A 27,139-nucleotide genomic window follows, 5' to 3' on the forward strand; every position below is an offset into this window, starting at 1 on the left:
GTGGCTAGCCTAGGGGGTAGGTTTGGTGGCTGATTTCTGCCATTTTACAATTTCATCTTTTCGTTATTTTGAGGCAAAAAGTAGCTACATGTAATATTATTTTGTTGTCTTTTCAGTATTTTGGGACGAAATATTGTTTTATTGTCATTTCGCCTCAAAATAATAAAAAGACAATAGAGTGTAAAATGGCTCAAATCACCCACCATACCTAGCCCCAAGGCTAGCCACTTCAATCTTGAAGGCAGCCCTGGAATGTACATATAAAAAATAATGTTTGTTTTAAGAAATGCATTTGCAACAATACGTGTCGGTGAAAAACACAGAAAATTAATATTCAGCCAAAAGTGGTGTTTGTGAATCTCGTGTATATTTCTCGCATGCATTTTGGTTAAAACAATAAATTCTCAGGTTCGATTATTCTCGGCAATGGAAGTTACAATTTTCAATTATTCAGGAAAATGTCGCAGTCATGTTTATGTTTAATTACAAAATGAAAATCTGGTTGTTGTTTTTTTACTGTAATGAAAATTTTTCGAATCCATATTTCTAAACTGTTTTGAGTAAAGATAATCTCTAGTGCATAGTTAGTTCAAAGTATAATTCAGAATTTCAATAAATCATGCATGGTAGTCCCTGAAGATTGAAAATATGCTAAACAGGAAAAGACTTACACATGTAAGTCTGTTGTCTGTTTTGGGTCTGCAGGCCTGATAATTATCAATATAATTAATGTTTACATTGATGATGGAATCCGACTATTTTCAGTAGCAGAATCCGATTATTTACAGTGTTAATGGAATCGCATTATCAACAGTTATGAAAGTGGATTATACACATTAATGAAATCCCATTATTTACAGTAAAAAAATCAGATCATACTGGATTATCTAAAGCAACAGAACTGGATTATTTCAATTCATGGAATCACAGTAATCAAATAAGATTATTTACAGGAAATGAAAATAGGATTATTTACAGTAATGAAAATCATATCATTTCAAGTAATGAAATTATAATTATTTCCAGTAATTGAATTTGATTATTTACCATAAATATTGTTGGACTCCCGTCTGGCATAGTTTGCAGGCGGAGTAAAGAAACTGCTTCTTCCTCTGTTTCCACGGTTACCTCCCCGTTCAAAGTTACCTCCCCTTCCTCTTCCTGTGTTTCTGGTACCATCCTAGAAAAGGAGAGATTACAGACAATGTAAAATACATAAGATTTGAGATAACTGGTTTGCTTAAATACATATGATTGGGATATATTCCTTTTGAAGTTCGGACATTATGTTGTCTTCATTGGTATGAAACAATATAAACCATGAGCCATAACAGTCACCTAAGTATCCGTAGAAGATTTGTTTGTACAGTTTATGATGCAAAACTCTGAAAACTGAAGGTCTTTACGATAATAAACAAAGTGTAACTCTCCTGGTCACAAGCAACCTTTGTGTCAAGTTGAAGCCACTTCTCATTTGTTAAGCTGTGACCCAAACAAAAATTTCATTTTTTTTAGTGTAAACTATTACTTTGTAAATATCAACAGACTGTACATCATCAAATAGTACTCAGAAGAGGATTCGAAAACAAGTTCAAACAACTACATGTACATGTTTATACATATTTTCTTAAATAGTGACCTTGACCTTAGTTAAATAACCTTAGCTCAGTGTCATGACAAATTATGAGTTACATGTAAGTTTAAAAGTAATGAAAATATTTAAAGACATAATGCAGTTTCATTTTGAGCCATAGACCTCTACCCTTTACAGTAGGTGTGGCACAATAAAGATCCCTCCCTGCTCAAAGACCGTAAGCGCTGAGCATAGGCCGAAATTTTGCAGCCCTTCAACGGCAATGGCATCTCCATATGAGTGAAAGATTCTCGAGAGGGACGTTAAACAATATTCAATCAATCAATCAATACATCTTTTTGAGAGACCTTTATACTAATCATATCAATGCATTTGGTTTGTGTGTCAGGTGTTCTGAGTTAGAAAAGAAGATTGTTGAAGATTTTATGCATTTTCACTACGTGATCTGCATCCCGGGAGTCAGAACCCCTGTTCCTGGGGCAAAGAGTTTCATAATTGCTTCCATGTTCATTTTCACTACACAACCAGTTCTACTGCTTGAAGTCCAAGAGTAAAGAAAATTCCTACAGATAACTATATTTTTGCAATACATTGTGTAATCCTTATAGCTTCGTCCTGGAGTCTGAACCAACAACCACTGAATTTGGTAGAGATCTCCATGCTCAATATAATTACACACATTGTTTATTAGATGTTCTGGAAGTAAAGAAAAAAGTTTTGAACACATTTAAAGCATTTTCACTAAATAATCCATATGGCCCTGCCTGTACATATAGGTCTGAATCCCTAAACCAGGGAGCCATGAATTGCTCAGTTTTGGTAGAGGCATTCTAGCTCAGTGTAACTAAACACTCAGTTGTTATGCCAGATGCCCAGGACTAAAGAAGACTTTTCAAGATTGTATTATGGTTAGAGGTTTTAGCCTAGGACCTGAATAGGACAGGAATCCAAAAATTCACACCTTTTGATTCCCAGCAATATCGGTGAAAATTGACCTCAGTTCCTTAGAAGTAAAAATTGTTCCAAAATTAAAGATGGACGAGGACAGATAGCAATAGTTCACTGAATGACTCGGGTGACATAATAATGATGTAGAGAAACACAAGCGCATGTCCTGTGCCAGTTTGAGCAGACATTGCCCTTTGCCTATTCTGGTTGGTGATAAAGTGTTGTAATAAAAAGTAGATATTAATCTTTGTTTAATATCGAGTCCACCCTTCTGATTAATGACAATGATGTGAAGCAGGCATTACCCGTTGTATAATACCGAGTTCACCCTTCTGATTAATGACACAATATTGTGATATGACATTACCCTTTGTATAATCGAGTCCACCCTTCTGATTGGTGACACAGCATTGGGATCTCTGTCATCTTGACCTTTCTCCAACTTCATGAAATCGTCCACATGCATTGATGGAGGCCTGCTAGTGTTAGGTGTTCGGGTACGGAACGAGTCCATTCTACCGCTCGCTCCCATCATGCCTCTGGCAATTCCACGACCTCGCATTGGAGCCACTGTACAAGATTTGTTTTAAGAATAAAGAATTTAAAATTAACAGTTTAACTTCATCATTGCATTCAGCTTTCAAATTTTAATCCACCACTCACCGAATGGTCTCTTGATGCCTCTTCCTCTGTAAATACTGATCTCCTGTGATTTCCGTCTGTCTCTGAAATGAAACAAAAGGAAGGTACATTGTATGAATATCATCAACAGTGAATATCGCACACCAGGAAGTTTTGGCCTTCTGTTACTTTTGTCCTGATACATTGAAAAACAATTTTGTTATGTTTAAGATATTCCCCACAAAAACATTTATTGTTGCTTTATCAAAGCGGTAAAAAATTCTCCTAGTTTTAATTTTGTCCATTCAAGATGAGGGTGAAATGAGCAAAATCAAAACCTAGGTGAATTTTCCCTGGAATACAGTATTGGGAAATATTCGCCCTGTTTTATTTTTGTCCCTTTCGCCCTTGTCACTGGGTGAATTTAAGAGTGGGCAGAACTTTTTCTCTCTTATCTCCCTTTTAACACAACTATGTCAGGACAAATTTAAAACAAAACGAAACCATGCAAGTGAAGATTGGCGAAAATAACCATGTATACAGTATTACTACGCCAGTAAGCATTCTCAGCTTCGTTACCCTATTTTGATCCTGCGGGGCTTGGTGACTTCGGCTTGTGATGTAATCACGGTCTTTTTCAGCTCCTCCTCCAGATTGAACTCGGGGCAGTACTTCCTGCACATCTCCTGTAAGTTAGCCATTGTGAGGTCTGGCTCAATGTCTGCCACATCCACTGAGGGATTAGACAGCCAGTAGTCGGGGTTCAGTCTCTCATCCTCGATCTCGGTGACGATGAACACTGCCCGCTTGTTGTACAGGTTACTGAGGGACTCCAACACTGCAGGGGGTTCTGTCAACACTGCAGTACGAAGAATTCAATATAAAGAGGCTCTACAACATTTATCCGTGGATTTACAGAAAAAGTTTATAAATAATCCAACCCTGGTCAAGTTTTTTTTAGCATGTTGAGATAATTCATTTACAGAGTCAGAGTAAAGGTAATTTATGTACACTGTCATAGTAATTTATCTACACTGTCGTAGTAATTAATCTATTTATCTACACTGTCGTAGTAATTTATCTATTTATCTACACTGTCGTAGTAATTTATCTACACTGTCGTAGTAATTTATCTACACTGTCGTAAATTTATCTACACTGTCGTAGTAATTTATCTACACTGTCTTAGTAATTTATCTACACTGTCGTAGTAATTTATCTATTTATCTACACTGTCTTAGTAATTTATCTATTTATCTACACTGTCGTAGTAATTTATCTATTTATCTACACTGTCGTAGTAATTTATCTATTTATCTACACTGTCTTAGTAATTCATCTATTTATCTACACTGTCATAGTAATTTATCTACACTGACGTAGTAATTTATCTATTTATCTACACTGTCTTAGTAATTCATCTATTTATCTACACTGTCGTAGTAATTTATCTACACTGACGTAGTAATTTATCTATTTATCTACACTGTCGTAGTAATTTATCTATTTATCTACACTGTCGTAGTAATTTATCTACACTGACGTAGTAATTTATCTATTTATCTACACTGTCTTAGTAATTTATCTATTTATCTACACTGTCGTAGTAATTCATCTATTTATCTACACTGTCGTAGTAATTTATCTATTTATCTACACTGTCGTAGTAATTTATCTATTTATCTACACTGTCGTAGTAATTTATCTACACTGTCGTAGTAATTTATCTACACTGTCGTAGTAATTTATCTATTTATCTACACTGTCAGTAATTTATCTACATATGTACACTGACGTAGTAATTTATCTACACTGACGTAGTAATTTATCTACACTGTCATAGTAATTTATCATAGTAATTTATCTACACTGTCGTAGTAATTTATCTACACTGTCATAGTACTTTATCTATTTATCTACACTGTCAGTAATTTATCTACATATGTACACTGTCATAGTAATTTATCTACACTGTCGTAGTAATTTATCTACACTGTCAGTAATTTATCTACAAACTGTCATAGTAATTTATCTACACTGTCATAGTAATTTATCTATTTATCTACACTGTCAGTAATTTATCTACATATGTACACTGTCATAGTAATTTATCTATTTATCTACACTGACATAGTAATTTATCTATTTATCTACACTGTCAGTAATTTATCTACATATGTACACTGTCATAGTAATTTATCTACACTGACGTAGTAATTTATCTACACTGTCGTAGTAATTTATCTATTTATCTACACTGTCAGTAATTTATCATAGTAATTTATCTACACTGACGTAGTAATTTATCTACAGTCATAGTAATTTATCTATTTATCTACACTGTCAGTAATTTATCTACATATGTACACTGTCGTAGTAATTTATCTACATATGTACACTGTCGTAGTAATTTATCTATTTATCTACACTGACGTAGTAATTTATCTATTTATCTACACTGTCAGTAATTTATCTACATATGTACACTGTCATAGTAATTTATCTACACTGTCGTAGTAATTTATCTACACTGCCATGGTAATTTGTCTACACTCATGCATGCGCATGTGGGACAGTGATTTTGACACCATCAATGAGCAGGAGTCCCAAAATATATCTGCAACATAAACTTCAAAACTATTCATTCAAATGAAAGGAGAAGATAACGAACAGTGATCAATCTCATAACTCCTATAAGCAATACAAAATAGAGAGTTGGGCAAACAAGGACCCCTGGATGTACCAGAGGTGGGATCAGGTGCCTAGGAGGAGTAAGTATCCCCTGTTGACCGGTCACACCCACCGTGAGCCCCATATCCTGATCAAGTGAATGGAGTTATCCGTAGTCAAAATCAGTGTGCCACGAATGACCTAACAATTGTTATGAAACAAATTGAAACATTTGACCCAGAGATAGGTTGTATTGGTCTGTTGGAGTGATCGATCTACACAGTATTTCATCTAAACTTTTGGAGTAATTTATTTACACTGAGTATTTCATATACACTGTTGGGTAAGAAATGAAGTGTGGTATCCTACCTTTACATGTAAAGATACAAAACATGGTGTCCTGCCTTTACACATCTTCGCAAGCCAAGTGTCCGATTCACTTACTTACATGTAATTTTCATCTGTCAATTCCATTTTGTAAACATAAACATGTAACAGAAATTAAAATGCGCTATCTGATTGGTTAGATTTTGTTTTCGTCAAGATCGATAATTAGCTCGATCCGTTAGATGGCAATTCAGTAGCAACTAAATCTGCCAAGGGGGAGATGAGAGTAAGTGAATCGGACACTTGGCTTGCGAAGATGACCTCTACAGGTAAGATATAAAACATGGTGTCCTACCTTTAAAGGTAAGATATAAAACATGATGTCCTACCTTTTACAGGTAAGATATATTGCAGTGTCCTACCTTTTAAAGGTAAGAGATAAAATGTGATGTTCTACCTTTACAGTAAGAGATGACACTTGGTTTCCTACCTTTACAGGTAAGAGAAGAGTTGACACATGTCTTACCTTTTTTCTCCCTCCCCTCCGGCTCTCTGAGCATCTTCATCAATCCTGTCATGCTTTCATACAAACTCTCCAGAGTTTCCTCATCCTTTGCACTTTCCTGCTCAAATTGATTATTTTACACATATCAAGTAATGAATATTATAACAATGATTCTTATCTAAAACATTTTTTGTATCATTTTTGTTTATAAGACTGTCTTGCAACAACATTCAAATTCTATCTTTGCTTTCTGTCAGATACAAAATAGGTAGTGAACAATCAGCTTAACATGTTTAACTTGACAAAATCTGCTTCAATCTACACGCATTTCTTACCTCCACAAGTTTTTCTAGATCCAGCAGGGGGCGATTCTCCATGCTGGGTAAATCTACACGCATTTCTTACCTCCACAAGTTTTTCTAGATCCAGCAGGGGGCAATTCTCCATGCTGGGTAAATCTACACGCATTTCTTACCTCCACAAGTTTCTCTAGATCCAGCAGGGGGTGATTCTCCATGCTGGGGTTCCAGGACAGAACCTCCTGTAGTTCCTGCTGGGACAGTGTGTAGGTCCGCGGCGGAGTCAGAGACTCCAGTGGGGGTCGCTCCACCGTCATCAACAGGCGGAGAAACTCCAGCAGGGTGGATAAGGTGGAGAGACAGTCAGAACTATCCTTACTGAAGGTTGTGTTGATCCGCACCATTAGACGCCCAATGGCTGTTGTTTTCTGCTCCAATACACTGAAAGAGAAGCACGGTTTACATTGCATGATAAAGGGATGTCATTTCTAGTCTTCCCAAACTAAATCTACAATGACCTGTCCACAGCTGTCTTAGTAATCCAAGTAGGAAACCAAAAATGGGGTATCTGCGTAAAACGTGAACATGTACTGCATGTGTAACATGTGACCTTGACCTTTTCAAACCAAAATCAATAAGGTTCTTCTTCTCTTGATAATGAAGTTACCTGTGAAGTATCAAATCAATCGAGCAAAAACTGTGGTTTGTAGAGTGTCTACAAGCTCAGTGTTATACACACTTACACACACATACTTGCCCACATACAAATGACTCCATTACTCTGTTGAAAGCATCTGATCCATAAAAGCATTTATTTTCACAAAAGTCAATATCAGCAGCACTAAATCTTTTGTGAAAACAAAATGCCTAATTTTTAGTGACGTAAAGATAGAAGAGAGTAGATGATGTAGCAAATTAGATTTTTTCAGTTATCTCCCTTTGTAGAAATCTAAAAAATTATTTATCATTTTCTTAATTTTTTTGGTAACCTTTACTTTTCTTTGCATATTTTGAAAGACCATGGTAATAAGAATCTTTTCACCAAAAGCTTTCTTTGGATATTATATTCCAATTGACATTATATGTCAGAAATGTGTTTTTCTCATAGGGGTTAATGTTAATCTCTATAACAGATATTTCTTATACAGTATGTCTTGTCAATTTTGAAAATTCTTTGGTGAATCTCTGTATATGTTAATTATTTTTCATTTAATACCAAATTTTGTACTTCAGTACCACTTGCTTGTTGTAAGAGGCGACTGAATGGGGCAGTCCTTTGGATGAGACTGTAAAAACCGAGGCCCAGTGTCATAGCAGATGTGCAATGATAAAGATCCCTTCCTGCTGAAAAGCATTAAGCGCCGAGCATAGGCATAAATTTCGGAGCCCTTTACCGGCAATGGTGACATTTCCATATGATTGAGAAATTCTTGAGCAGGACATTAAACAATATGTAACCAATCAAATTTTGTATTACATACATATAACAATTCTTGAAAAGAAAATGGGTTGGGTTGGGATGGGGGTGGGGTTGGTGTGTGTGTGGATTGGATACCTTAAGAAGAAATAATAAAGGGCAGCTGTCTACTAATACATGTCCTCACAAAATTGCATTGTTCCCAAAACAACAAATCTTGATGCCCACAAAAATGAATGAAACTCCAATACTACTATCACTAAAGTATATATACCAAACAAAAGGGCTACTTATCTCCGGTTATTCTGACCTCTTTAAGTAGAAAAATCCATAGTCATGGTCTGTTAGCATGACCAGCGTCCGGACACACGGCAGAATAGAAGCGTAGCTGTGATCCGCACTACCCATGTGATCTAATAAAGCAGTGGTAATCTGTGTCATGTAGTTCCCGTCCGGCAAGGCAAGTGCAATCTGTGGATAAAAATGAACAAAAAACATGTTGTACTTTATCTTTTAACATGCCCTTGGGATTCTTATCAGCAAGTATTCAATAGTTGTAGTGTGAATAATAAGACAGAAATTACCTGATTACGTTATGAAAGCCATACCTGCTCTTGTACCGAGATGTTTTCCCCCGAAACTAATGCTACTTCAGGATCACATAGGCTCTGGATGATTGACTGAAATGTAAAATTAATTTCCATAACAACATCATGGATTATAACTCAGAATATATGAAATTGTCTTCATCAATTAGTTTTCTTGATAAGCCCTGTTTATATCTATTCAAACACTTACCACTATACACTCCTGGCTGTTCACATGAGAGCCTGTCTCACACACCATGTTCAGAGATCTGCCCTGAGTAATACTTTCTAAACACTTACCACTATACACTCCTGGCTGTTCACATGAGAGCTTGTCTCACACACTGTATTCAGAGATCTGCCCTGTGTATAGCTATCTAAACACTTACCACTATACACTCCTGGCTGTTCACATGAGGGCCTGTCTCACACACCGTGTTCAGAGATTTGCCCTGTGTATATCTATTCAAACACTTACCACTATACACTCCTGGCTGTTCACATGAGAGCTTGTCTCACACACTGTGTTCACAGATCTGCCCTGTGTATAGCTATTTGAATACTTACCACTATACACTCCTGGCTGTTCACACGAGAGCCTGTCTCACACACCATGTTCAGAGATCTGCCCTGAGTATATCTAAACACTTACCACTATACACTCCTGGCTGTTCACACGAGAGCCTGTCTCACACACATGTTCAGAGATCTGCCCTGTGTATATCTATCTACACACACAATGTTCAGAGATCTGACCTGTTTATATCTATTCAAACACTTACCACTATACACTCCTGGCTGTTCACATGAGAGCTTGTCTCACACACTGTATTCAGAGATCTGCCCTGTGTATAGCTATCTAAACACTTACCACTATACACTCCTGGCTGTTCACATGAGGGCTTGTCTCACACACCATGTTCAGAGATCTGCCCTGAGTATATCTATCTAAACACTTACCACTATACACTCCTGGCTGTTCACATGAGGGCCCGTCTCGCACACTGTGTTCAGAATCTCCAACATCTGTGGCAACAATTCTGCATACTTTGTCGTATCTGAATCAGCACTGTAACAAAATTTCATGTATATACACCATTATCATCAATCTGAAGAATTGCTAGTTTCATTCACAACAAAATTCAATATCTATACACATGTGTGCGATTTTTCCTAGGAGAATATGAACACACCCATTCTGAGTCATCAGCTGCAGAGCTGCACACTTAACCGAGGGTTGTGACAATACATAGGCCAGTAGATTCAGCATTTTACTGGCATAAGGGGACGCAACCCTCTCCATCCTGTCTTCAGTAGTCTCCCCTTCATCCTTTTTTTCTGGTAGTCGTCTTAGTGTAGCAAAACTTTCCACAACCATGTCCAATACACACCTGTAGGGTAGAGACAAACATTAACACTTAATACCATACTTCTTACCTCAAAATTCATAAATAATCACAAATATATTTGTTTGTCATTCAAAGTACCCACTGTACAAAAGAATCAAGTTTTTTTAACATCTAAGGTAAATGAATTAGTGGTATATTGATTATAAAATTAGATAATTCACATTGTTAAACTTTCATAGCACAAGAGTAAGAAACTGCTAAAAGTCATCATCCCATCCTCAATGTAAAAAAAATTAATCATTAACTTTTGCTTCATTTAACTCCATATCTCTTTAAAGGTCTTGATGTTTAAAGGATTTTTTTTTCTACAAGAAATTAGCTTTTGCTTTCATTTATAGATCCAAAACAGACACTTCCTATATGTTTCAATACTAAATTCATAACAGAGCAAAATTGCTCCATCATATACATTCATTTCTAAAAAAAAAATCTTGGAAGTTAATAATTTTCTACAGTGACGAGCTTGAATACAACTTCATTGATGAAAACCTTTACAGGATAATTGTACACATGATGTGATGATTTTCACGTATTTGTCAAAATTTCAAACTTGAATACCTTGCCACCATGATGGCGCTGGGCGCCGACAGATCGGAGAGCTGCCAACAGACTCTGCGGAGGACAAGCTGTAATGGCTGACAGGTGGAAGTGGCCAGGACCTGGATCATTTCCTGGATCTGCTGACTCAGGCAGTGAAGATGGATACTCCATAACTTCCTGTTGGTGACCGTCACCGTCACTTCCGCCTCCGACAAGGGCTACAATGAAGCAAAGAGATTTTTATAGAGATAGGGGCTACAGTGAAGCAAGAGAATTTTATAGAGGCAGAAGCTACAGTGAAAATAATCTCAGTACAGTAAAGCCTGCCTAATCTGACATGCATTGTTAGACTTTTTTGTCGGGATACACAGTGTGTCAAAATAAACAGTGTAAAAACTACGAAAATATGAAATTCAGAATGAAAATAAGGGTCAGAATGCCCAGTGAAACTGATTGCAATAGAGTTTTACGGTATATACACTTTGGATATGATTCAATAAATATTACATTTTCACCACATACAGATCAGAATTATAACCTTGCGGACTAAACTGATACTAAAACTCCATGGAATTACGACTCAACAGACAAAAGTACCTCTACAGTATCGCAATCTAAATCAAACTGCGGACTAAACTGATACTAAAACTCCATGGAATTACGACTCAACAGACAAAAGTACCTCTACAGTATCGCAATCTAAATCAAACTTGTTTTCACTGAATACAATATCCACTTTTACCTCCTTTGTCTGTAGAGGGAGAGGGAGAGGTAACATCTCAGACAAGATCAGCAGACCACTCAGATAGGTGTAGGGGGCCTTGGTTGTGTACTTCAGCAATTCTTTTAAAGTCCTTGTCCACAAACTCTCATTCAAAGCTAAACAAAAGAATGTGTTACTGAAATGTCACTACTCTACACCCAGATATAACCAGGTTAGTTTTTCTACACAATCAAAACTGGTCAAGCCAGACCAAGTCCCTAAATCATGGTCATAACGAACTCACTTATAATTATGAGTTATAACCCAGGGATTTTCATTCTCCACTTACATATGTTTATTTTGTTTGTAACACACAATATGATTGTCTGAGCAACAAACTATATTTTACAATAGATAACATGCAATGCACTGTGACATCACTATTGCTCAATGTTTTTGTTAAAACATAATTAAAAGCACATTTATCAAGTCATCAATTAATCTATAGCAAAGTATATCATTTAGTTATAACAGCTTACAGGTTTTTAATAAACTGCTTTGCTTTGCAGTTTGTGTGTATAATCCATATCAAATTATGTTATAATCCAAAAACATACATGTATTTTACCTTTAAATTAATTCCTTAAAAGCATAGATAACAAACGACTCACTATGTATATAACAAATTACTGTTTTTACGAGCTGTAACAGGACATCACTAGCACTTTGTTTTGTTTTACAGGATAAGAGTTTTGCTGATATTAATTTCTCTAACCTTCATCAGTCTCTGCCTGGGCAGGTAAAGGCTGAGTGTAGGCCAACAACGTGTCCAGTGTCATCTTCTGTATCTGTAACAAACAGGTAAATTACCTATCAGGTGTCAGAATACAAACAGGTAAATTATCTATCAGGTGTCAGAATACAAACAGGTAAATTATCTATCAGGTGTCAGAATACAAACAGGTAAATTATCTATCAGGTGTCAGAATACAAACAGGTAAATTATCTATCAGGTGTCAGAACACAAACAGGTAAATTATCTATCAGGTGTCAGAATACAAACAGGTAAATTATCTATCAGGTGTCAGAATACAAACAGGTAAATTACCTATCAGGTGTCAGAATACAAACAGGTAAATTATCTATCAGGTGTCAGAATACAAACAGGTAAATTATCTATCAGGTGTCAGAATACAAACAGGTAAATTATCTATCAGGTGTCAGAATACAAACAGGTAAATTATCTATCAGGTGTCAGAATACAAACAGGTAAATTATCTATCAGGCATTTGTAAATACATAAATCATCAATCAGGTAACAGTAACAGGTAAATTATCATTCAAGTAACTGTAAACAAACAGGTAAATTATCAATCAGGTAACAGTAAACAAACAGGTAAATTATCAATCAGGTAACAGTAAACAAACAGGTAAATTATAAATCAGGTAAAGTAAACAAACAGGTAAATTTTCTATCAGGTTACTGTAAATAAACAGGCAAATTATCAATCAGGTAACAGTAAACAAACAGGTAAATTTTCTATCAGGTAACAGTAAACAAACAGGCAAATTATCAATCCATAGCTTAGAAACAGTGTATAAATTAACATAATCTATATTTATTCTTTGAATCTTTAAGGCTTATTACCTCTTGCATTTCCTCCATGTGGTTTGATGACAATGGAACGGAACACAGAACTGTGTGTAACTCAAACAGCACCAATAATCCAGACAGGTCCTTAAACTACAGACAAAATATATATTGTAATCAACTCCAGACAGGTTCTTAAACTACAGACAAAATAAATACTGTAATCAACACCAGACAGGTCCTTAAACTACAGACAAAATATATACTGTAATCAACTCCAGACAGGTCCTTAAACTACAGACAAAATATATATTGTAATCAACTCCAGACAGGTCCTTAAACTACAGACAAAATCAGACAAAATATATACTGTAATCAACACCAGACAGGTCCTTAAACTACAGACAAAATATATACTGTAATCAACTCCCGACAGGTCCTTAACCTACAGACAAAATATATACTGTAATCAAATACTGACAAGTTTTTATCTGACTCATAACGTACTGACAGACACACAAATTGTGCTTACCATAATACTATGGTTTGTGTGAGGCACATAAAAACAGCATATTATACATTCATCACACAGTTTAAAACCTGTACCAGTCTTTAGGAGTGTCTGACAGTTTAATACACGTACCAGTCTTTAGGAGTGTCTGACAGTTTAATACACGTACCAGTCTTTAGGAGTGTCTGACAGTTTAATACACGTACCAGTCTTTAGGAGTGTCTGACAGTTTAATACACGTACCAGTCTTTAGGAGTGTCTGACAGTTTAATACACGTACCAGTCTTTAGGAGTGTCTGACAGTTTAATACACGTACCAGTCTTTAGGAGTGTCTGACAGTTTAATACCTGTACCAGTCTTTAGGAGTGTCTGACAGTTTAATACATGTACCAGTCTTTAGGAGTGTCTGACAGTTTGGTATTGAAAGTCTTTCTTTACCCCCCTACATGTACACATAATGCAGTTACAATCACAAGACAATGTACCTCTGTGCCCCTGGCCTTGATGAGGTAACACAGTGTATGTTGTACGATCTCCAGGGTGGGCTTAACTACAGACAGATGGTATGTGATCTGTTCGGAACTCTGCGTGATCCCTCTCTGCCATGGACGTAGCAGGATTTCTGACACCTTCTGCAATATCAAACAATATTTCGTTGTTACGGGTTGAGAAACAACTACAGTAAAACACGTTGATAGTGAAGTGCTGGGGACAAACAATTTTGATTCCTTACAAATGTAATTACAGTCAATCCTCATTATCTCAAACTCAATGGAGCCGGAGAAAACCCTTCAAAATATCTGAAAGTTCATGATATTAAGGTTAAAATACATAAAGAAAATGTAGTTGAACTTCCAACTCCCTTTGACATATCCATGGTATTCGAGACATCGATGTTCAAGATATCAAAGTTCAACTGTAATTACTGTAGAAGTACTTTTTTCCACGCAGTATTAATTTACGCTATGTATGCAGTCACAAATTTTCCGTGCAAATTTATCCCAGCGTACTTAAAGTAAATGAAAGACATTAAGTGGCAATCTAAGAAATCCGCCCAATTTTCTACCCGCGGAATAAACAGAAATTGCGATTCCGCGGACTTATGAACCCGTGGAAAAAAGTACGTTTACAGTACATCCAATAAGTTCATAATGTTTTATAACTATCGGGAATAAAAATTGCTTTACTGTGAATGTGAATTCATTGTAAGCATGTTTGCTGTAACTGTGTTGTACTGTAAAATTTGTTTAGAGAGGAACAAGCCTGTTATTTACCTGTAATACAGTGGTGCAGACACCGAGGCAATCCAAACCATACATCTCCGCTAATGCATACTTGAATCTTAATTCATCTGGAACATCTGTCCAACAAAGTCAATGATTAACACTTATAGCTAACAAAATGCTTGGAAAGATACCATAAAATGGGTTGAACAAAATACTGCATTTCAGACTTCATCATCAGACACCCATGGCTTATTCCATCTTTCAACTCATCACCTATGGGCAAACTTGCTGAGAAAACATCATTTTAAAGCATGCAAATTCAGGGATTAGAAATGACCAAGAAGAACAAATTAAGAATTTTCCAATTTACAAAATATCAGGGTTGTTTTGGTTTTGCCAGGAAAATATGTGAAATTTCTTTAAAATGGTCATGAAAAACAAGACATGCAGGTCACTGATATAAAAAACAACCAAGAAACATGAACTCACATACAATTAAACTGTCCTCCATGATCATCTACAGCACTATATCTCAAGTTTGCCCACCAGTGATGAGTGGAAATGTGATTCATTGATGATTAATCTGATCTTTTTTTAAAAATAAAAATTAATCTTAATTACCATCAGGGTAGAAATTTTCAGGAGCTATGGCCATGTGTCGTAGAATCCTCATGGTTGTGATGAGGCCTCGAGGTACCTTCTGGAGGTCCTCTGTGTACTGTTTGAGGTGACCCACTACTGCAGCCACACCATCTTGTGTTAAATCTGTCACTGTTTTAAATGGTAGTAACCACTCCTGCATTTCCAACAGCTTACTGCTAAAGTCTAAATCAACAAATTTCATTTTATCATTAACAGCTTACTACTAAAGTCTAAAACAACAAATTTCATTTTATCATTAACAGCTTACTGCTTAAGTCTAAAACAATACATTTCATTTTACCATCAACAACTTACTGCTAAAGTCTAAAGCAAAAGATTTCATTTTACCATCAACAGCTTACTGCTAAAGTCTAAAGCAAAAGATTTCATTTTACCATCAACAGCTTACTGCTAAAGTCTAAAACAATACATTTCATTTTACCATCAACAACTTACTGCTAAAGTCTAAAACAATACATTTCATTGACAGAGAATTGATTTCACGAATGACAGCTCACTGCTAAAGTATACTGCGATATGTTTCATTGATAGAGAATTGATTTCTCTTTCCCTATGGCAATTATGAGTGTTGAGTACACTAATTATACCTGTATGAAACTCAACAAAATAGAAAATTGGAAACTGGGATAGATTTCATGTCAGAGGAGCACTTTACATTTACAAGCTTTGTGCGATTTTGAGTTTTTTACCAGAAGTCCATAAGTATGGTAGAATGAAGATGTAGGCTGCACATACCTTCCTCACTGAGAGTCACAAGCCTGGCTCCAAATGTCTCCATGACAGCCATGTCCGTGGAATGTCTGATAATCATTAGAATCAGAGAGACAGTGTAAGCCACCACAACCGACTTCTTTCTCTTATCCTTGTCTTCTTCACCTGTATAAACATAAACATTGTCTTCTTCACTTGCATAAACATAAACGTTGTCACCTGTATATATAAACATTGTCTTCTTCACCTGTATATATAAACATTGTCTTCTTCACCTGTATAAACATAAACATTGTCTTCTTCACTTGTATAAACATAAACATTGTCACCTGTATATATAAACATTGTCTTCTTCACCTGTATATATAAACATTGTCTTCTTCACCTGTATATATAAACATTGTCTTCTTCACCTGTATAAACATAAACATTGTCTTCTTCACCTGTATAAACATAAACATTGTCTTCTTCACCTGTATATATACAGTAAAACTCAAATATAGCGAACACAGATATAGCGAAATTATGGCTATAGCGAAGTAAAATCGATTTTCCCGGCATATTCTTTATATATTTTATAGAAAAATCTGCATCTATAACGAACACGAATATAGTGAATTTACAGATATAACGAAGTAAATTTCTATTCCCCTTGAATTAAAAATGAACGTAAAAATCACCTTTTATAACGAATTGGTTTTTTTTCATTTAAACTTGTGATTTTTAACAATCCTTTTCATTGCCATAAAAGATCCATGGTTATTATGAAATTTCTGTTCGTATTTTTTCAAAAGAGGTTGTTAACGCAAAACAATACTTACACATACATTTAGCAAATATATTGTTAGTGTTTCTTGTTCTCATTAATTAAATTGGAAGTTTGATTGCATTTATTTTATCCTACACTCCTTTCTTTGTGTAAAGCAACAAGTAAATGACAACTGCGATAGACTGTTTGTATGTATTGCACATAATTTTGTTGACATTTTTCTTTCGACATGTTCTTGCGTGACTAAATAATTCATCAAGAAAAATCATCATATATAAATCAGTGTGTATAGTTCTTGTATAAAAATATTTCTTCTCTAAATTAGGCTTAATTTCTCTTACAGACAATAAAATGCAAGTATATCGATTGCTGCTTTCTTATACAACTGATATACATGTAGAACAAATCAGTTTTATAACGAATTCGTTATATTTGAATTATGAATTCGCTATAAGCGTATTATGCTTATAGCAAATTTTTATAGAGTGTCCGCAGAAATTTGCTTTATCAGGGTTTTACTGTAAACATAAACATTGTCTTCTTCACCTGTATAAACATAGAAATTGTCTTCTTCACCTGTATAAACATAAACATTGTCTTCTTCACCTGTATAAATATAAACATTGTCTTCTTCACCTGTATAAACATAAACATTGTCTTCTTCACCTGTATAAACATAAACATTGTCTTCGTCACCTGTATAAACATAAACATTGTCACCTGTATAAACATAAACATTGTCTTCTTCACCTGTATAAACATAAACATTGTCTTCTTCACCTGTATAAACATAAACATTGTCTTCTTCACCTGTATAAACATAAATGTTGTTTTCTTCACCTGTATAAACATAGAAATTGTCATCTTTACCTGTATAAACATAAACATTGTCTTCTTCACCTGTATAAACATAAACATTGTCTTCTTCACCTGTATAAACATAGAAATTGTCTTCTTCACCTGTATAAACATAAACATTGTCTTCTTCACCTGTATAAACATAGAAATTGTCATCTTTACCTGTATAAACATTTTCATTATCTTCCTCAGGCGTATTCAGTAATTATATAAACGCATCATCTTCCTAACCTGTATTCAGTTTTATATAAACACATACATTACTATACACATGGACACCTACTTATATAATTTACTTGAGCATGTTTTTTTCTATTTTCAAATTAACTGTAAAATTCATTGAAAAAAATTTCAGTGGTATTATTTTAATCATGATGGCCAAGTATTGAAGGTAAATTTCCATGTGTTCACCATTTTTATTTAACTATACACAATAGAATACAGACAGGGCAGTGTCTGAGGGGGAATGTAGTATACAAGTGATGATGATACACCCTCAGCCTGGGCTTTCACCCATTCAAATTCAGGGGATTCCAAACACATGTATAAGAATGACAACCATGGGACCAACTTCTTCAGTCCAGGTGAGCTAAAAACTGAATTCGGATTTCATTTATTCTTCTTCTTTAAGAACATACCGGTAACCTACACCCTAGTTTAGGGTATTCTCCATACACACAAATTTAGAACTTTTTGAGATATCAACATTGTGCATATCAGTTGTGTGAAGTCCCTTTCTGTTACACTCAGATATTTTTCATACCTTTCTTTTCCACCAACTGAAGTAAAGTTTCCAGATTTTTCTCCATGCAGATGACCTGAATGACGACCTGTCGACCTTGTGCTGTGAAGGTTATAGTGTACAGTTCATGGAGAGTTGGAATAATCTCCGAATTCTCTTGCTCCCCTGAAATAAAACAAGATGACAGTATGTAGTGGTATAGGACAAAATGCAATCATTTAAAAGTACTAAGCAGCACCGTAGTGTGGATTCTATCATAAGACAAATCTCTAACTACGTGTATGTGTAAATCATCGACATGGTGTAGACTCTATTAATGAGACAAATCTCTATCTACATGTATGTGTTAATCATCGACATGCTGTAGACTCTATTAGATAAATCTCTAACTACGTGTATGTGTAAATCATCGACATGGTGTAGACTCTATTAGATAAATCTCTAACTACGTGTATGTGTAAATCATCGACATGGTGTAGACTCTATTAGATAAATTTTTAACTACGCGTATGTGTAAATCATCGACATGGTGTAGACTCTATTAGATAAATCTCTAACTACTTGTATGTGTTAATCATCGACATGGTGTAGACTCTATTAGATAAATCTCTAACTACGTGTATGTGTAAATCATCGACATGGTGTAGACTCTATTAGATAAATCTCTAACTACGTGTATGTGTAAATCATCGACATGGTGTAGACTCTATTAGATAAATCTCTAACTACGTGTATGTGTAAATCATCGACATGGTGTAGACTCTATTAATGAGACAAATCTCTATCTACATGTATGTGTTAATCATCGACATGCTGTAGACTCTATTAGATAAATCTCTAACTACGTGTATGTGTAAATCATCGACATGGTGTAGACTCTATTAGATAAATCTCTAACTACGTGTATGTGTAAATCATCGACATGGTGTAGACTCTATTAGATAAATTTTTAACTACGCGTATGTGTAAATCATCGACATGGTGTAGACTCTATTAGATAAATCTCTAACTACTTGTATGTGTTAATCATCGACATGGTGTAGACTCTATTAGATAAATCTCTAACTACGTGTATGTGTAAATCATCGACATGGTGTAGACTCTATTAGATAAATCTCTAACTATGTGTATGTGTAAATCATCAACATGGTGTAGACTCTATTAGATAAATCTGTAACTACATGTATGCGTAAATTATCAGCATGATGTACTCAAATAATTAGACAAATCCCTTAACTACATGTATGTGTAAATTATCAGCACAGTATAGACTTTACTCTAAGACAAATTTCTACCTATGTGTATTGTAGAGGCATAATAGTGTGGGCTCCACTATAAGACAGATCTCTAACTATGTATAGACAGATCTCTAACTATATATAGACAGATCTCTAACTATGTATAGACAGATCTCTAACTAGGTATAGACAGATCTCTAACTATAGACAGATCTCTAACTAGGTATAGACAGATCTCTATGTATAGACAGATCTCTAACTATGTATAGACAGATCTCTAACTATGTATAGACAGATCTCTAACTATGTATAGACATATCTCTAACTATAGACATATCTCTATGTATAGACAGATCTCTAACTATGTATAGACAGATCTCTAACTATATATAGACAGATCTCTAACTATATATAGACAGATCTCTAACTATGTATAGACAGATCTCTAACTATGTATAGACATATCTCTAACTATAGACAGATCTCTATGTATAGACAGATCTCTATGTATAGACAGATCTCTATCTATGTATAGACAGATCTCTGACTATGTATAGGAAAACTTGGTGTTATTTTTAAAAGTAAACAATTTCCAATTGATAAAAAGTTTATCAAATGAATACATGTGTATATCAACCTAAATCTTGTGTTCAACTTCCTCTACTTTTCGAAAATGAATCTTTCTTGATAGATAATGATTTTATTGTGGTTTTACGATTACAACAGACTACCTTTAGACTGGAATTTCCGTATCTGATCAATACACTGGAGAGTTTTTAAATACATGACCATCTCTACCCCCAGGTGCTGGATAGGATTCTCCTCCCCGTCATCCTGTCCATCATCCTGTCAATCATAAAAAATAACAGCTAGGTACATCATCCTGTCACTCATAAAGAATAACAACAGCAAGGTACATCATCCTGTCAATCATAAAAAATAACAGCTGTCTACATCATCCTGTCACTCATAAAGAATAACAACGGCTAGGTACATCATTCTGTCAATCATAAAAAATAACAACAGCAAGGTACATCATCCTGTCAATCATAAAAAATAACAGCTAGGTCCATCATCCTGTCAATCATAAAAAATAACAACAGCTAGGTCCATCATCCTGTCAATCATAAAAAAAAACCCAGATAGGTACATCATTCTGTCAATCATAAAGAATAACAACAGCTACATGTAGGTACATCATCCTGTCAATCATAAAAAAAAAAACCCAGCTAGGTCCATCATCCTGTCAATCATAAAAAAAAAACCCAGCTAGGTCCATCATCCTGTCAATCATAAAAAATAACAACAGCTATCTACATCATCCTGTCAATCATAAAGAATAACAACAGCTAGGTACATCATCCTGTCAATCATAGGTACATTAATATACATTTACATTAATATACATTATAAAAATAACTTTCTACAACAGATAGGTCATCATCCTGCCAACCACTGTACAGTATATAAATAACTTTCTACAACAGATAGGTCATCATCCTGCCAATCATTGTAGAGTATATAAATAACTTTCTACAACAGATAGGTCATCATCCTGCCAATGATTGTAGAGTATATAAATAACTTTCTACAACAGATAGGTCATCATCCTGCCAATCATTGTAGAGTATATAAATAACTTTCTACAACACACAGCAGAATAAAGCTAGGACACTTGATACATGTACATGCTGCATATCTATGTTTGTATACTTGAAGTCGTAAGCTATAACACTGTCAATAGCACTTCCTAAATGAGATCACTGACCTACTTTTGGTTCACAAACACCCCCCCCCCCCCTAAGAAGCATCAAAAGAGCAAGTTCAATGGCCCTAAGACTAACAGTGTGTAAGATTTGACCCAGACACGATTTGAATACGTATAGCCATCGAATTCCAAAAGTGGGTCACACCAGCCTGTATTTGTGTCATGACACATTTTTCCCTCCCAAGATGCATCAGCTGACTAGAATTCATCATCCTAGGCCACACATTGTGAAAGACAAGATCATCTGAGTATATAAAACCATAAACTCCAGGAGGCCACAGCAGTGATCTATTTTTGGTTTCCTATACACCTTCCACCCCCTCCCCCACCCCCATCCCTCAAAGATGCATCAATTTACCAAGTTTGATGGTCCTGAGTCTCACAGTGTGAAAAATAAGACCCAGATACGAATGAGCTAGCACCGAGATGGATGACCTGATGGACGGACAGGAAAGACCATACCATAATACATCCTATCAAAAAACGGGCACACATAAAAATAACTCTCTACAACAGCTCCATACATAATAACAGATCAACACACATGTAAATTATCCAACAGTTATTTCTACAGGAGTGTGAAAACACGTACCTGTAACAGACACTTGATGATGCCATTGGTTGTTTCTCTCCTGGAGAATAAGAACCTCAGGCCGTGCTGAGAGTAGAGGAGAGACCGTATACAGTCCTGTATGGCAGCAAACAACTGAGTGTGGGCAAAGGTCAGGGGGTTCGACAGCAAGTGAAACAGACACTCCAAAGTACCACTGAAATATACAAACTCAATGAAAGGTGAAGATAACGAACATTGATCAATCTCACAACTCCTATAAGCAATACAAAATAGAAAGTTGGGCAAACACGGACCCCTGGACACACCAGAGGTGGGATCAGGTGCCTAGGAGGAGTAAGCATTTCCTGTTGACCGGTCACACCCGCTGTGTCACTAATTGAAACTATGACAATCAAGCTGAAATCCAGCCCAAGATTATCGAGATTTTTCTATTTCACAATAGCGTGGTCTGTGACAAACATAAAGGTCTCTCTTACAATAGCGTGGTCTGTGACAAACATAAAGGTCTCTCTTACAATAGCGTGGTCTGTGACAAACATAAAGGTCTCTCTTACAATAGCGTGGTCTGTGACAAACATAAAGGTCTCTCTTACCAGCTTTTGATGACACAGTACAGGCCTGGGTACGGGTCGATGGCTGGGGGCTTCTTGGTAAACATGGCCTTGCCTGGTAAACTTCTGCTCAACTGGGCCTTTATCAAAATAAACCAAGATTTAATCAGACATAAGGAGGTTTTACAATTTCAGAAAAAACTTCTACTTCTTAAAGTATATGCATGACATGATTACAATAATGTGATTACTATAAAATGTGGGAGAAGTGCTGCATCTCTCTAGCAAATCATGATTACGATGTTACATGTAAAGCAATTCTGTATCTAAATATCAAATCATTACAGTGATATGTGGAACTATTCTGAATTATTACAATGATATGTGGAGCTATTCTGAACAGTTTGGTGGCCTCCTTGATATATGAGATGATGTTGTCCATGGTGACCTCACTGATGACCTCGTCTTCTGACAGTGGCTCCATCTGCTGGTCAGCTAATGGATCAGGGTTATTCTCTGTCTTCCCATCTGGGGGTGTGGCCTTCAGTATACTACAAAATTGTTGTAATTTTACAAACAACTTCTTCTGACACTATATATACAATACAATTTGTCCAAACCGGCCTCTGAGTACTCCGGCGCTCTGTCAATTCCGGCCACAAAATATAGTCCCTAACATTTCTTTAACAAATCCTTTATTAATAATTCCCTGTACTCCGGATACTGCGTATTCTGTATATCGGCCGACTTACACAGTCCCAGCTGCTGTTAATTAACTTTAATTATCCTGTGTAAAACAGCCCCTCGATGATACACCACCCTAATTGTTACGTCAATCGTATTCGGTTTACACGAGGTCCCAACTGCTCGTAATTAGCTCTAATTATCGTATTTAAACCAGTCACCCCACGATGACCAACCTATCGGTATATTCGATCGATCACACGCGGTGTACACAAAGGGTGCCTCAAGGGAAGTCTCAGGTAAGTAAAAGAGTTCCATTGCCAATGAGTCGTAATCAGTTTAAAATAAAACTTGATTTTTGGGGATGCACTTTTCAATTATGACAGCACCAAGCACGAGGTAATGGTGCACGAGCCTCCCCCATAACGACAGAGACCAGAACTGACAATAAAAGACAAAGTTCAATTAATCGATGAATTCGATATATTCTTGGAATGAATCAAAATCGTCAACAACCCAGCCATGTTTTCCAAAAGCAGAGTAGACCTCTCTGAGCTCTCCGACGAGTCAGTGATGATATATACAGTTAAGTTAGCTCAACTCACCATATCCGGTCGATCACTCGGCATTACATCAGTTTCCGTTTCACAAATTTACACAGTTAAAAAGCGATATTTCCATTTATTAATAAACACATTTATGACGAAAGCTGGGAAAGAGAAATTTTAGACGAACACAACACAAACTTGACGAATGTACATGATGTAGCTCTTGAAGACGCCGATGATGTAGACGAAATCGACAATTTACCAACAGAAAAGTGCGCGAATAATTCCCAGATTTTTAAACCGTTTAATAAAAATTGAAACTTTTTCAAAAGAACACGAAGATGAAACACTGACATTTATAGTTTCACATTTTGAATTCTTTTGCAATATAATAAAACGTTAGCAATCATTACACATGTATGCATAATAGACAGCGAATACAAGGGGAGCAACTCTCATACTTTTCAACATTCTGCACTCCGGACTCTGTGTATATATATATATATATATATATATATATATATGTGTGTGTATCATGTATATATATATAAAGCACTAAAAATGACCAACAACACGAACAACAGTGAATTGTCAAAATCAGACAAGAAGGGTTTAGTCTTGACACTTGATTAGAACAGACTTTTCTATTGCCACATATTACACTCGATAATTCTATCTAGTTTTCTTTTCTATGTAAATATTCTATCGTCCTGAGGAAAGGACAGGTTGTCCCGAAAATTTGACAATTCACTTTTGTTTGTGTCGTAGGTCATTTTTAGTGCTTTTAATATCCTTATTTATTTTGACCTCGTATTTACTATTAGATGCGACACTTTGGATGTTGAGTGTTGTTGGATTTTAGTGCTATATATATATATATAAAATATAAATATTGCATGTAGTTGAGGGTAACATTGAAAATGTTCACCCTGAGAAAACATGCAATATTTGTTTTATTATACTGAATGTTATATAAACAACAAAGCAGAAAGACTTACATCTGTTGACATTTGATCAATCACTGTCATGCGATTTTTCGTGTATCGATGCAGATATTCGTGTTTATTACAAACCCTCAAACGATGTTGTCTAACAATCTACAGCGAACCGTATGCGCATGAATTTGACGCCTGTGATAATTTTTTATAATACATGTATTAAGTACTGTTACCCGTTGCTAGATACTATCACCATGGAGGGCGTGCTTTCTGTTCTCAGAGAGTAACAATATGTTTTTTCAAATGCTTCTCGACCAATCAGATTCGAGTATTTTACATGAAAGTATAATAAATTTATATATTGTATACCTGTAATGGACACATTGTAAAAGTAGAATTTTTAGAGAGGATTTAATTCTTGCATTATTAGATCACTAAAATTGAACATCGCTAAAATATCTATTCCATATTGGAAGTAATAGCTATTTTTCTTGGAATTATACAGTCACTAAAATCATCTCTCACTAAATATATATACCCCTAATTTATGGCAAATTTGCTTAATTTGTGTCTCGCTAAAACATTACTTATACGACATGAAGCAGACCTTTTGACTTCAGCATTCATCTTCTGTAGTACTTCATACGAGTTGATCTTTCTAATAAATGCTGTCATAGCAACAGTAACTCTTATGTTCTGGAAAAAAAATGAAGATTTGTATCAGTTCATGTCCAACATACATCTAAACTATTCTGCAGATACTTAGCAAAAAAACGACTCTGTCAAGTTAGAACAATGAAACTGTATCTAATACAGTTGAATTTGATTAAAATTACTGAAGACCATTCACATCATAAAATAATTCTAAGTATTGGCATATTGGTAAGTGCACTAATTTACAATTGCATACTCTTATTTAGCAGCATCCATAGTTTAGTGCCTTTGACAATTAGAAGTGCACTAATTCATATGTATAACAATTTAACAGTATTCATATTTTGGCATGTTTGACAGTCATACATGTCACACTTTACTCTCTGATATTCGTATTTTGATGCCTATGATACATCATCTCAAACTTTATTTAGTGACATTCACAGTTTGTTGACTTTGACATAGTTGTACATGTCAAAACATAAATCATACATGTGTAACATAGAGATACATTGATTGCGCTAATTCATGATTGGTTCAAAAATTGTTCCCGACCTCACTGCCCTAAATTTAGAAAATGCTACCATAGGTCACGCACAATACCTGCTTCCTCAAATACAAGTAGTGATTATTCCCTTCATCAAATGCCCAGCATCAGAAGCAAAGGTCACAGGTCTTTGGGACATGACCTTAAAAACAGAGGTTCCATGTCACAGCAGGTGTTAGCACGATAAAGAACTCTCATTGCTATGACCTTGAGCACCATGCACGAGTCAAAATTTGTGACACTTCACCTACAGCTGGATATGACGTCTCTACACGAGTGAAAATGTTTTGAATGGGACGTAAAACAATCTACAATCACACAAACCTGCTTCTTCAGCATCAAGGTAAGGATTCTCTGGAAACAAGTGTCCTGCGATTTTTCGGTTCCCTGTTGCTTACTGTGCCTTCCCAGCAGCCACTGTATGCCATCCACAAAGTATGTCGTCTGGTCCAAGGTTCGAACAATTTGTACTTTGATGGAGAAAGACATGAAAGGGGAAGCCAGCAGATCCAATAACCTCGTCTGTACACCTTGCACCTTAAAAACGTAACTCACACAAATAACAACAAGGACTTCGTCTGTACACTTTGCACCTTAAAAATAACGTCTTCATCTGTACACCTCTCACCTTAAAAACATAACTCACACAAATAACAACAATGACCTCATCTGTACACCTCGCACCTTAAAAATCTAACCACACAAATAACAACAATAACCTCGTCTGTACACCTCGCACCTTAAAAATCTAACCACACAAATAACAACAATAACCTCGTCTGTACACCTCGCACCTTAAAAATAACAAGGACTTCATCTGTACACCTTGCACCTTAAAAATAACGACTTCATCTGTACACCTCTCACCTTAAAAACATAACTCACACAAATAACAACAATGACCTTGTCTGTACACCTTGCACCTTAAGAACGTAACTCACACAA

The 27,139-nt window shown here is 35.6% G+C and overlaps 1 protein-coding gene across 5 annotated transcripts in view; it reads right to left on the reverse strand.

Moving 5' to 3' along the window:
• Positions 1 to 27,139, reverse strand: part of LOC125660875 (protein virilizer homolog) — a 44,252-nt gene that overhangs the window by 3,500 nt on the left and 13,613 nt on the right. For 3 of the 5 annotated variants that reach the window (XM_056152765.1, XM_056152760.1, XM_056152763.1), the window contains 26 exons: positions 26,519 to 26,731; positions 25,601 to 25,689; positions 23,200 to 23,374; positions 22,866 to 22,963; positions 22,291 to 22,465; positions 20,662 to 20,776; positions 18,714 to 18,857; positions 16,348 to 16,488; positions 15,571 to 15,774; positions 14,998 to 15,083; positions 14,209 to 14,355; positions 13,269 to 13,364; positions 12,396 to 12,468; positions 11,660 to 11,796; positions 10,936 to 11,135; positions 10,162 to 10,359; positions 9,929 to 10,037; positions 8,990 to 9,061; positions 8,692 to 8,852; positions 7,141 to 7,405; positions 6,687 to 6,783; positions 3,743 to 4,022; positions 3,206 to 3,267; positions 2,910 to 3,112; positions 1,048 to 1,180; positions 672 to 707 (listed from right to left, as the gene is read on the reverse strand). In XM_056152765.1, coding sequence (XP_056008740.1) covers positions 672 to 707; positions 1,048 to 1,180; positions 2,910 to 3,112; positions 3,206 to 3,267; positions 3,743 to 4,022; positions 6,687 to 6,783; positions 7,141 to 7,405; positions 8,692 to 8,852; positions 8,990 to 9,061; positions 9,929 to 10,037; positions 10,162 to 10,359; positions 10,936 to 11,135; positions 11,660 to 11,796; positions 12,396 to 12,468; positions 13,269 to 13,364; positions 14,209 to 14,355; positions 14,998 to 15,083; positions 15,571 to 15,774; positions 16,348 to 16,488; positions 18,714 to 18,857; positions 20,662 to 20,776; positions 22,291 to 22,465; positions 22,866 to 22,963; positions 23,200 to 23,374; positions 25,601 to 25,689; positions 26,519 to 26,731 — 3,709 coding nt within the window. The remainder of the gene's footprint in view (positions 1 to 671; positions 708 to 1,047; positions 1,181 to 2,909; positions 3,113 to 3,205; positions 3,268 to 3,742; positions 4,023 to 6,686; positions 6,784 to 7,140; positions 7,406 to 8,691; positions 8,853 to 8,989; positions 9,062 to 9,928; positions 10,038 to 10,161; positions 10,360 to 10,935; positions 11,136 to 11,659; positions 11,797 to 12,395; positions 12,469 to 13,268; positions 13,365 to 14,208; positions 14,356 to 14,997; positions 15,084 to 15,570; positions 15,775 to 16,347; positions 16,489 to 18,713; positions 18,858 to 20,661; positions 20,777 to 22,290; positions 22,466 to 22,865; positions 22,964 to 23,199; positions 23,375 to 25,600; positions 25,690 to 26,518; positions 26,732 to 27,139) is intronic. The other 2 variants (XM_056152761.1, XM_056152764.1) reach the window with 1 other exon arrangement.

Source organism: Ostrea edulis, chromosome 1 (assembly GCF_947568905.1).
Source record: "Ostrea edulis chromosome 1, xbOstEdul1.1, whole genome shotgun sequence".
Taxonomy (NCBI): Eukaryota; Metazoa; Mollusca; class Bivalvia; order Ostreida; family Ostreidae; genus Ostrea; species Ostrea edulis.